Source organism: Perna viridis, chromosome 4, assembly GCF_037379345.1.
Source record: "Perna viridis isolate PV_CMFRI_1.1 ecotype Kerala chromosome 4, ASM3737934v1, whole genome shotgun sequence".
Taxonomy (NCBI): Eukaryota; Metazoa; Mollusca; class Bivalvia; order Mytilida; family Mytilidae; genus Perna; species Perna viridis.
In genome coordinates, this window is record NC_142448.1 from 14681076 (window position 1) to 14693449 (window position 12374).

Consider the following 12374-nt stretch of genomic DNA (forward strand, 5'->3'; position numbering starts at 1 on the left):
TTTTTTGTATTGATATACCAGTTCCTGTGATAGTTCCATTACATATGAATCCTCGTTGCTCATAAAAACCAAAATTATTTTAAAAAAAAATTGTGCATCACTTTGGCACCATTTCATGTTAACATCAACCATGGAGCGAAACCAAAACAATGTTTTTCAACTGATGAGTCGAGAAATTGGCATATAAGACAAAGGGAAAAAATGACTTATTATTGTCTTATTATCACAACATGTCTTGTTCTAATTTTCTTGGATCCTTTTTTATGTCCATTTACGTTTGAAGCAATAAATAATCCAAATCAATTGTACATATAGCTACAAAACGGTAATTAAAAGGTAACAAATAATCAGAAATTTGAACAGAAAAAAAAATACGATACCAATAACAACCAACATTTGATCTGAATCTGACTCGTTAAGTAATCCAAAGCTTATGTTGAGGAAAATTAATTAATACTCTGTTGACGTGATACAAAATATGGTATTGTTGAACAAATAAGTCGTCAAAGCAAAATTAGCCACTAACTTAAAATAAAAAAGCAAAACAAAAAACCAAAAACCAAAAAACAAAACAAAACAAAATAAATATTTATATTTTTGACAAAGATTAATTTCTAAAACAATTTTTGTATGCTCGTTCATACCCTTAATAGCCTAAGCCAATAATTTGCAATTGAAAAGGAACGATAGGCTATAACGACCACAACGGTTATAGTTGAATGTAGCCAAAATATACTCGTCGGGGTATGCATATCCATAATTTCTACCATCAAACAAAGTATACTATAGCAACTTCACTACTAATATAAATCATAACCTATTTTGGGATAACACTTAAAAAAACGGAGTTTTCGTTTCACTCTTTTTCATTTCCCTTTCCCGGACGTGTAGCGGAATTTACAACTATCCCGGATATTTGATTCCTCAGGTTATATCGTCTTCGTTATGATGCGAATACTTTTATTGTTATGTGTAAAATCTTCAGTATATCCAAAATATCTAGAAGTTACGTTTTTAACAAATTATCAATAGATCATGTAATGATGCGATGGATCATTTAGTAGTCTTCGTCAGCTTTTTCTATTTCTTAGCATCTTAAATTTACATACACAACGTAGCGAACCGAATAAAATATATCGGTTACATATTATCTGTTTGTTTGTTTGTTTGTTGGGGTTTAACGCCCGAGCAGCAATATTTCAGCTATATTCAGGCGATGAACATGAAAGGGATGATAAAATAAATATGAAACGATCAATGAAAAAAACAAGGATAATGGGGTCGAAAAAATCTTGATTGCCACAAGATAAAAGGGGAATGGGTAGGGTTGGGCAATTTAGCCTCCTGTGGCGGAGCGCAAAGGTTCCTACTCCTAACGAATACCACAGCAGGGTTCTTTAACGTGCGAGGAACGTGGCATCTTTCCCAACACGATGCACCACTATGGTTTGCGTTCAGGTTTTCCGTATTATAGCCAGGGGTACCCCATTCCACCACCTGGGGCACACATCCCAGTTGCTCTGTGGGCAGAGCGACTAGCCCCCGGCTAGGTTTCTGAGCACTATATACTCGCCTTTTACGACAAGCTTAGCGCTGCTGCAGGCCTATTCGTTTGACACCCGGACCTGCACGGGACCATATTATCTGAAATTCTTATATACACTTTAGTGCAAGACAGGAATTTACATGAATTCAATAAACAGTGTACATGTATTCATTTAAATACACGAGCCGTAGCAAGCATGAACCTCATTTTCCCAAATCATTGTTAGTCTTTTTTATTGCAAAAAAAAAAAAGCTGCAGGCGTTGTTTTGCTCTGGGCATGCAAAACTGGTACAGGAATCTGATATCACATGAAATTCAAATTTTGTAAACGATGGATTGATGTTGTGACGTTTCGTGACGTTTTGGGGGGTGAAAGTCCGAGAGTGAAATTACCGAATTAAGTGTGCTCCGGTAAATTACTGCTATCTATATAATAATTTGAGATAATATATTTTGAGGTGCATTTTGTTGTTATTTTACTTTTGAAAGTCTTGAGCCTTAACCATCTCTGTGCCACGGGGCCACTTTTGGGCCACTTGTTTTTTTTTTCATTTGATGTTTTAGTTTATATTGTGACGTAATATCATTGTTAGTGCATCCTTGTAGAACGGAGATCGCGCCAAATAAGAAATAGACTATGTATCTGGATTATTTGATATAGTTTGATTAAAATAAATAATGATTGCTTGAATTCTTGGAATCGATAGGTGTGTCAACTTGATAAACAATAGGTGCAAGCCCCATAGAATATTTTTCTCAATCCCAAAAATTATTTTCAAGCTAACTTATTAACCGATCGCAGGGGCGGATCCAGAATTCTGTGTAGAGAAAATGTAATTATGACTTTTTGTTTCGCCCTAAAGACTTTTTCAATTAGGCTTCAGGAACAGAGTTATGTTGGTGTATGTTTGAAGTCATCACTAAAGAAGTTTTATGGTCGTCATCATGAACTCGTGAATCGTTACGAAGTATCCATCAGCGCCTTGAAAACTGACTTGTTCAGTGTCATAATTTTCCTTTCCTCTTTCGTCTTTCATGGGCTTGACTTTTAATGAGCAACACGGCGGGTACTTCTAGAAAAGCAGAGGACGTTACCCTACCGGTGGACCAGGTCTATCCTCCAAGTTTATCCAACTTGATAAACAATAGGTGCAAGCCCCATAGAATATTTTTCTCAATCCCAAAAAATATTTTCAAGCTAACTTATTAACCGATCGCAGGGGCGGATCCAGAATTCTGTGTAGAGGAAGTGTAATTATGAGAATCAGTGTAAAAGGAAAGCAGATTATGACATGTTTATTGAATGAATATGATAAAGAACAGTTATTTGAAAGTGAAAAAACTAGCCGTGGCACTGAAGAGGAAAATGAAAAATATGCCGTGGCACTGAAGGGGTTAAACTACCATTCTGTACTTTTAAGTTTTATCGCAGAAAACAGTTCTGTGTCGATATATTTCTATGTAACGTAGTTTCTGAATATAATGTCAAATTGTACAGATGTAGTTTCTTCAAGTTAAGTCAAACCTTAAACACAACGTGAAGTACTCAGACCAAACCTTTGCAATGATATTAAAAGAAGTGTAAATGAACTAAACATCAATAATCCTGAAATCCTTTTATGACTATGTTTTTGGACATATAATTTCATGTTGACTGTAGCCATCTTCTATCTGTTGCAGGTAAATTTGCATTTCGTTAGTACTTTCGTGAAGACAATAGGATATATTTACCATTATACATTAACATAGACTCAAATGGTCTTCGATTGTAAAAATGAAACCTACCTTGCTGAAAGTAAATATCCACATTTGAGCACTAAAACTGCAAATTCGCCAACCCCATCACAGGGTGTTTTTTTATAAATGCATGTAATTTTAACACGCGTAGTTTTATTATACACAAAAAAAATAAAAAAATAAAAAAATGGTAAATAAGTATTATAGGTGCAATCTGTGCTGGGCGTAAACAAGTTTTATAAGGCCATAACCACCCCCTTTAGTGTCATAAATGATCTCAAACAACAAACAAACATACTATAACGTTCATTCAATAATACATCAAATCATCTCCGTGGAATAGCTCAACTTAAACTATACAGACAAATGAAATATCCACTTACAATACGCTTGCAGTAACTGAAGGCTAGATCAGAACAAAGTAAAGAATAACAATACCATCAAAACAACCAGCATTAGAAATAATAGGTCACTACAATACCAGCATTAGAAATAATAGGTCACTACAATACCAGTGGGCTAGATTTAGAGTAGGAATGTCAAGTACTAAATACGCAGGATTCGGTGTAGTGCAATATTAAAAAAAATGACTAAGTTAGTTTTTTTTATGTAGAGGTGCAATTAGGAGCCGTATATCTCAATTTGTGAAAATAAGGCTCAAAGAATATACTTGCTTTATAGATTATATTTCCGTAAAAAAACTTGTTGGGCAATACCTGCAAGTGCTATTACATTTTTGTATGTGAAAAAAATGGAATGTAATCGGAGGGTCAAATGTGAAAGGTTAGAATGGAAGACAGTCATTCAATCGGACTTGTTCTAAAAGATGCACATAACCTCAAAACTGAGGTTAAAAAATAGTTAAAATCATATAAGTACATGTATGCGCTTTGGATATTGTTTTATGACAGGTTAAAGAGTAAATATTGACATGGCATCTGCCATTGACCAATGGCGGACACAATTTTATGATTTAAAGTCGCTTTTTTCATTTGAGCATTGATCTAGATTAATTGTAGGAAATGATAATAGTCAATTTCAAAATACTCGCTCAGTTCTAGACTTAATTCTGCGTGTACATGACCAAGTCCTGCATATACACATCGCGTAACTCCACCTTTAGAAAAAACTTTGCTATAATTATAGAGAATGGTTCATTGATAGATGATTTTTGTTGTTTAATTAAAACCTGCATATTTACAAACACTGAGTCTAGGCTGTTTTTTTTTTTTTATAGTTTCTGTGTTTTAGGATTTTGTTGTTTGAAGTGTTTTTCCTTACAAGTATGATTTCACGGTTATTTTAATACACTAGGGTAATTAAATATGTATTTCATGACCGTGATACATGTTTCATTTTGATTTTGTAGAAATGATTAGGATATGAGGTACCAGTTTTCAACTGTGAACTTTTTTTAATGTCCTGTCAATATTTTAGAAGATGACCTTTAGAGCACACTAATGATAAAAATCATTGATTATTGTATTAAACTGTAACTGTCATCATGTTTATTGTTTGTTCCTTTCTCAAATACAATTTTATCAAAGTTGTGGTGTTTATCTCGGTATGCTATTCAAATATTTTATTAAAACCGTAATTGTGTTTTAAGGACAGATTATAAAGATCATTATAGGAGAATAAGTATAAGCGATGAGATTCAGAGAGTAATCAAGGGAACCAAGGTTATAGCGGTAATCAAAAGAATGTAATCCAGGGACAAAGACCAGACATGGAAAACAGACATACACAACAAAGAACATAAAGTAACTAAAATCATACATACAAAGTCACCAAAGTAAATGAGCAACTCGGACTCCACTAAAAACTGAGAGCATGGACCAGGTGCACCGGTAAGGTAAGCGTCCTCTGCTTTTCTAGAAACACCCGCCGAGTTGCTCATAAAAAGTCAAGTCCGGGGTAGACAAACGAGGAAAGGAAAACTATGACCCGTTGAATAAATCAGTTTTCATGGTGCTGATGGATACACCATAACGATCCACGAGTTCATGATAACGACCATAAAACTTCTGTAGTGATGACTTCAATCTTGTAGCAACATAACCCTGTTCCAGAAGTGTATTTATTAGAGTTCTAGCGCGATACAAAAAGTCTGCGTAGTTTCGGCAAGCTTTGGCATAACGTATGAGTTGTGATATGAACACTCCATACGCAGGAGCCGAAGGGATGTTGCCACAGATGAAAGGAAAGTTGACAATTCTGAATGAAAAGTCCTCACGTTTGTCGTAAACTTTGGTCAATAGTCTTCCTTTACCATCGATTTCTAAGTGTAGGTCAAGATATGAGGCTGACTTTACAGTGTCTGTAGTATCCTTTATCTCAAGTTCTTTTGGGTAGATGCGATGTATCAAATCCCCGAAATTAGGATTGTTTAAAGATAATACGTCATCTATATAGCGGAAACTGAGATTAAAGGATCTAGCCAAACGATATTCTTTCTTTCTGATCAGATCAGCTATAAAGTCAGCCTCATAAGAGTGAAGGAATAGGTCAGCAAGTAAAGGAGCACAATTTGTTCCCATTGGAATGCCGACTGTTTGTTGAAAAACACGTCCACCACACTGGACAAATATGTTGTCAATTAAAAATTCCAGCATTTTGTAAACATCTTCCTCTGTATATTTGGAAGATGATTTGGAATTATTTTATATTTGTACCTAGGTGTACCATCTTTTTTGGAAAAACAACGATGTATAATGTTTTTAAGTCAGGATTGTAACTGGGTATGGGGAATAGAAGTATACAGTGTTGAAAAATCATAGATTTTAATGCTCAGATAATAGTCTTGAACTGATTGTCTCCAAAAGATCTTTCGAATTTTTCAGGATCCACATTGAACTAATACCACTACGGGAGTAACAAGTGTTGTGGTAAGACTGTAGACCCTCTTTGACAGTTGTGAGTAAAACTAAAACTCAATTATTCTATTATAATGAACAAGTAGATGTATTACAAGATTTTTAATATTTGGGTACAGCATTTTCCAGAAAAGGTACTTTTCATATAAATTAGGCTATAGTTGTTCAACAAGTTAGAAAAGCAACGCTCCATGTTTTATGTGAAGCAAGAAAACTTAGTTTACCAATAGACAAAGATTTTGTATTGTTGCAATTATTTGACGCAATGCTTGCACATATTTTCTTATATGGTGCGGAGGTGTGGGGTTATGAAAATAATGACATAATTGAATCTTTGCAAGTATATACTCAAGATCAAGATTAAAAATGTACGCCCATTTGTATTGTCTATGGTGAAATTGGTAGAACACCCATGGCTATTTGTACTAAAGCAAAAATGATTGGGTTTTGACAACAAATTATAAACCGGGAAAAAAGAGAAAATATCTCGTACATTTTATGACATGTTATATAGACTTGATGAAGGTGATTTGTACCAGTCTAAAAGGCTATTATGTATAAATGATATTTTAAATGAATGCTATTATGGTAATTACTGGTATGACCAATCTGTGTAAAGATATGTAAATCTGCCTAAAAATGTAAAGCAGTTTCTTCATGAAAAATTTGTTGAGGAAGGAAATCACAATTATTTGATTCACCTTAGAAGTGTGTAAATTATAGAATTTATAAACCTGATTTCAGTTTTCAAAAATATCTTACCGTGCTTCCACCAGATTTGATGTATAAACTTAGAAATAGAAATATTGTTTGTCTGTCAAATTAATGAATAGTAATGATAAATATGTAATTGTTGGGTTGGCTATATTTTGCAAAATTGTAATGTCTGTATTTAAATGATACATTAGATATATTAGATATATTACTCATTCATCTCCATACAACAACTTGGTGTGTATATATGTTACTTCAAGCATTATTATTGTTCGTTAAATTAATTGTACTATTATGCCTCATGTGAGGCCGTTAGTGAAAATAAAAGTTTCAAGTTTCAAGTATATATACATACTTTTTCCTCAAAAGTGCAACGACTAAATGAAAAACTAAAACTGATCATGTGATCAGTAATTGTTTTCAAACAAAAAATAAAAGTCAGTTTGAAGGATTTTGACATGCTTGGATGACCTTCTGTCTGATTTGTATAAACACAGCTAATGAACATAATGTAGGTACTGCACATGTTCTCTGTTGAATCAAACGAGTTTACAGAGGAGTAAATGGTAATCCCAGTCCCTCGGTTAAGAGTCATTATAGCTTAAATTTACTTGAAAATTAGCTCTTCAAGTTTAATAATGATATTTAGAGTCATTCAAGTATGTAATAAAACAAAAATTGAAATAATTAGACCTCGTTTTATTGGTTATAATAATCTGCAGTATAATTTGGAGTTATAAGCGATCACTTCTTGTTGCTCCATCAACAACAGGTATGAAATCTAATTTTTTGTAGTATTGATACTTAAACATATCTACTTAAGATATTGAACAATCTAAAAATAGTTTAGGTTACTGATACAATGCTTGTCAATTATCAAATATTAAAAGTCAAGTTATTTAAGTTATGAATGACCATAGAAATGTTCAGCAATGCAGAGGAGTATCCCAGCCTTTTTGAAAGTGCAAAAGCATCATTAATGTGAATTTCTGAAATAGTTTTTCAGTATTTGAAAACCTGAACTAAAACGACTTCAAAATGTACACCTGCGAGTGTATCTTATTTGAAGGCTTCGAACAAATAATGGCACCAAGGTCGTTTAATTTTTAGATAATGGTAGACAGAATCATCGGAATACTTTTCCTGATGTGTGTCCGATGTAGTGGTACTAATAAATGCGATGCCTTTGATACAGACTGGTTTGATAAATTGGTTATCAAGGCAGATAATATATACTACGGAACAGCCAAAGTGCAAAACTCTACGAGGACTTTATTTGAAATATTGTGTGTTTATAAGGGTGATAGGTCTGTCAACACTATCAACATTGCATATTTTGGTAAGATTATCTGATTCAAAAGATTAACAAAGAAATACCAACATTGATACTTCAAAAACATTAGTATTATCCCCAATATCTGTTTAACATTATGATTCATAGTCAATTTTGTGCAATTTTATAGGTTTTTTATTTTTTTTTATGTTGATCTATTATTTGTATAAACACATGCATTTAAAACCTTCTAAATCTTTAAGGTGTTTTAGTGTTTGTCAGACTTGTATTAATTCTGTATAGTTTAGATATCCACCGATTATTCAGTACAATACAATAATATTATATTTGCAGATCATGTATGTGGCGAAGATGTGAACGACCAACAGGAGTACGTTGTGTTTATTACAGATGAAAAACAAAACCACAATACCTCTGTTACTTCTGCTTTATTTACTCCTTCGTACTTGCTTGACGATCTGGGTATTATCTGTGGCATGATACCAAAACCTCCATTAGGTAAGTGACAGATTATATTTATGCATAGGTGGTGTAAAAATTCTTAGAAACAATGTTGCTTCCACAAGCAATACTCGAGACTTGTGACTAAATTGTGTTGAGATAAAGTTGATGAACAGTGATAAAGTATTCGAACATATAGGTAGTAACGTTATTAATGTTACCAAATGTTTTTGATTTTGGTCAAATTTATTTTCAGGGCACAATAGCGTAGATGAAATGTGTTTGGATACATATCTACTCGACCAGAGTGAATGCATACATCTTGAGTATTAAATTAAGACTCCTCCATTACTGTGTGTCATTAAAAAAATATTTTCATCGTGATATTCTTCTAGATTCCTTCCTTTTACCTGTTTTCTAACATGAATGTTACTAGCAAACTTATAAACCATATTACATCCATCATCAATGAAATGTCACATAAAGCATAAAGCCAGTGTATACTATAGTCTTTTTTTGCTTTGTGTTTTTAGGAGTTTTCGTGGTTTGCTTTCACTATATAATCCATATCCTTTTAATGTTTCATGAAGAATTGTAGTAATTCATCGTAGCAAAGATCAAACGAATCTAAGAGTAATCAAGGGAACAAAGGTTATAGCGGTAATCAAAAGAATGTAATCCAGGGACAAAGACCAGACATGGAAAATAGGCATACACAACAAAGAACGTAGAGTAACTAAAATCATACATACAAAGTAACAAAAGTAAATGAGCAACTCGGACTCCACTAAAAACTGGGAGCATGGACCAGGTGCATCGGTAGGGTAAGCGTCCTCAGTTTTTCTAGAAACACCCGCCGAGTTGCTCATAAAAAGTCAAGTCCGGTGTAGACAAACGAGGAAAAGAAAACTATGACCCGTTGAATAAATCAGTTTTCATGGTGCAGATGGATACGCCATAACGATCCACGAGTTCATGATGACGACCATAAAACTTCTGTAGTGATGACTTCAATCTTGTAGCAACATAACCCTGTTCATGAAGCCTATTTGTTAGAGTTCTAGCGCGATACAAAACGTCTGCGTAGTTTCGGCAAGCTTTGGCATAACGTATGAGTTGTGATATGAACACTCCATACGCAGGTGCTGAAGGGATATTGCCACAGATGAAAGGAAAGTTGACAATTTTGAACGATATTCTTTCTTTCGGATCAGATCAGCTATAAATCAGCCTCATAAGAGTGAAGGAATAGATCAGTAAGTAACGGAGCACAATTTATTCCCATTGGAATGTCGACCGTTTGTTGAAAACCACGTCTACCACACTGGACAAATATGTTGTCGATTAAAAGTTCCAGCATTCTGTAAACATCTTCCTCTGTATATTTGGAAGATGATTTGGAATTATTTCTTACAAAGTATGAGGAATCTCTACCAAGAACTACATATTTGTATCTAGGTGTACCATCTTTTTTGGAAAAACAACGATGTATCATGTTTTTAAGTCGGGATTTTAACTGAGTATGGGGAATAGAAGTATACAGTGCTGAAAAATCATAGGTTTTAATGCTATTATATTCAGATAATAGTCTTGAATTGATAGTCTCCGAAAGATTTTTCGAATTTTTCAGGATCCACATTGAATTAATACCACTACGGGAGTAACAAGTGTTGTGGTAGGACTGCAGACCCTCTTTGACAGTTGTGAGTATTGAAGTTAAAAGTTTTGAAAGAGGTTTGGTGGTACATTTTGCAGATCCAGCTATGAAACGTTGTTTGTATGAATTCAGACTAACACACACCGTAATCAGAAGCCCATACTTAGATAGGACAAAGAAAACGAAAACGATAAAATAAACGCAAAAAATATAAAAAAAAGAAATGATTTTAAATGAAAAAGTCTGTACACTTAAAAAGACCTTATAGTTAAAGATAATATTCAAAATTAGGTCAGATCAATCCCATTAAAATATAAAGCATTTTCAAGGCAGGCCACAATGTTCCAAAAATCCATTTTAATAACATTGCACAAAGTCACCTATTAAACAAAAGGAAAAGCTCAACAATGACTCAAAATCAATACATTAAAGTAAACTGTAAACAAAACTCAAACTAAATAAAGTAAAATTAATACATTCCAAATACAAATTAATCCAATTTCGTTAATCAGTTGGGCTAAAGGAAATCAAGGGATTCAAATGGTTATCAAAAAGAACATGATCCCAGAATAACGACCATAACCAAAACAGCTCGCACAAAGAAACAAAAATTAGATGAGCAACCCGGACTCAACTACAAACCTAGAGCATGTATAAGGTGCACTGATAAAGTAAGCCTCTGTCATTTTTTTAGAAACATCTGCTGAGATGCTAATAAATGACAGGTCCGTATAGACGAAAGATGGAAGAAAAAAACTTTGTCACGGTGAATATATCGGTTCTCATTGAGCAAATGAATACATCATTACGACCCACGATTTCAAGATGACGACTATAAAACTTTTGGAGTGATGATTTTAATCTTGTAGCAGCATAGCCTAATTGTAAGAAATCTAGATCGATCGTGTAGTATTGGAAAACTCTAGCAAACGTTTTTTTTTGTAAGTTGAAAATTCCTTCTATACGTATGTGCTGAAGGGATATTGCCACGGATGCATGGGTAAATGTAGTGTTGAAAAAACATTAGTTTTGAATCTGTTATTATCCGATACTAATTTAGTTTTAGGAAGATGGAAGATCTTTCGAATTTTTCAAAATTTCTAATATTCTCATTTCAGGGTCCCTATTTCATATATATTCATCATGCAATACGGTGCATTTTGAACAACTTTTAATTAAATTTTCAATACAGATGTTCTACAGTACAAGAAAAAGAATCTAAAAGGAAATTAAGGTCTATTGCAGAAAAATATCAAATATCACAAATACGGCTACATTTCCAGTGTTATTGATTTTTTCTATTGGTCAAACTATTTTTGGATAATTATCTAGTTTAAAAAATGCAAACAAAATAACCTTATTTGAATGTTGATTCCTGTCAATCGATTGCAATGACAAAAAATTCAAATTTAGAAAATAGGAGGGTGGTCTGACAATTGTTTGTATATCGCTGTAAATGACTCTATAATCCAATACTTTTCTCTTTTCAGAATGTTTCAATTTTGTGTTAGTAAAATATATTACTTGCTATGAAAAAAATAAATTCTGTGATTAGTATTAATATTAATTCAGTTTTTGGACATTTTTAAGACAAAAATAGGCCACAAAAGTCAACTAAAATTTAAATCTTACTAAATGCAAGTTGTAGATTATATATTTTTATTTACCATTGAAAAGTAGTGTATGATAAACTTATTAAAAGCACTATAACAATAAAGTTGAAAAAGATAGCAGTTACCGTATATCCGTTACATCCTTTATTTCGTTCATTATAAAGAGACAACGTAGCTTCGAGGATATAATTTGACTGTTTTTGTGAATATAAACCATAAAACCCCCCAAAAAATATTTCGTAACGCAGTGTTAACCAATCAAACGCTCGATATAAGTGACGACGACGATCAGCTGACTGTTCCTATACTTAGTGTAATTGCCGTTTTGGTGCTAAGAATATATACTAAATACTTTTGTACTCATATGTAGTATCATGACCGACTAAGGGATTTCTGATCACAGAAGCATTTTTTAAAAAATATGGATGAAATGTATCCGCCGCGGTAATCTCTCTCTATGTTGTAAAACAGTATCAGGAAGAGAAGTTATTTTATT

The 12374-nt window shown here is 33.3% G+C and overlaps 1 protein-coding gene across 1 annotated transcript; it reads left to right on the forward strand.

Moving 5' to 3' along the window:
• The first annotated feature begins 7585 nt into the window (after positions 1-7585).
• Positions 7586-8985, forward strand: LOC148619001 (uncharacterized). The gene is made up of 4 exons (XM_088576912.1): positions 7586-7645; positions 7984-8212; positions 8501-8665; positions 8865-8985. Exons 2-4 carry the CDS (start codon positions 7987-7989, stop codon positions 8939-8941), a joined length of 468 nt encoding a protein of 155 aa, XP_088433038.1. The 5' UTR covers positions 7586-7645; positions 7984-7986; the 3' UTR covers positions 8942-8985.
• Positions 8986-12374: the final 3389 nt, after the last annotated feature.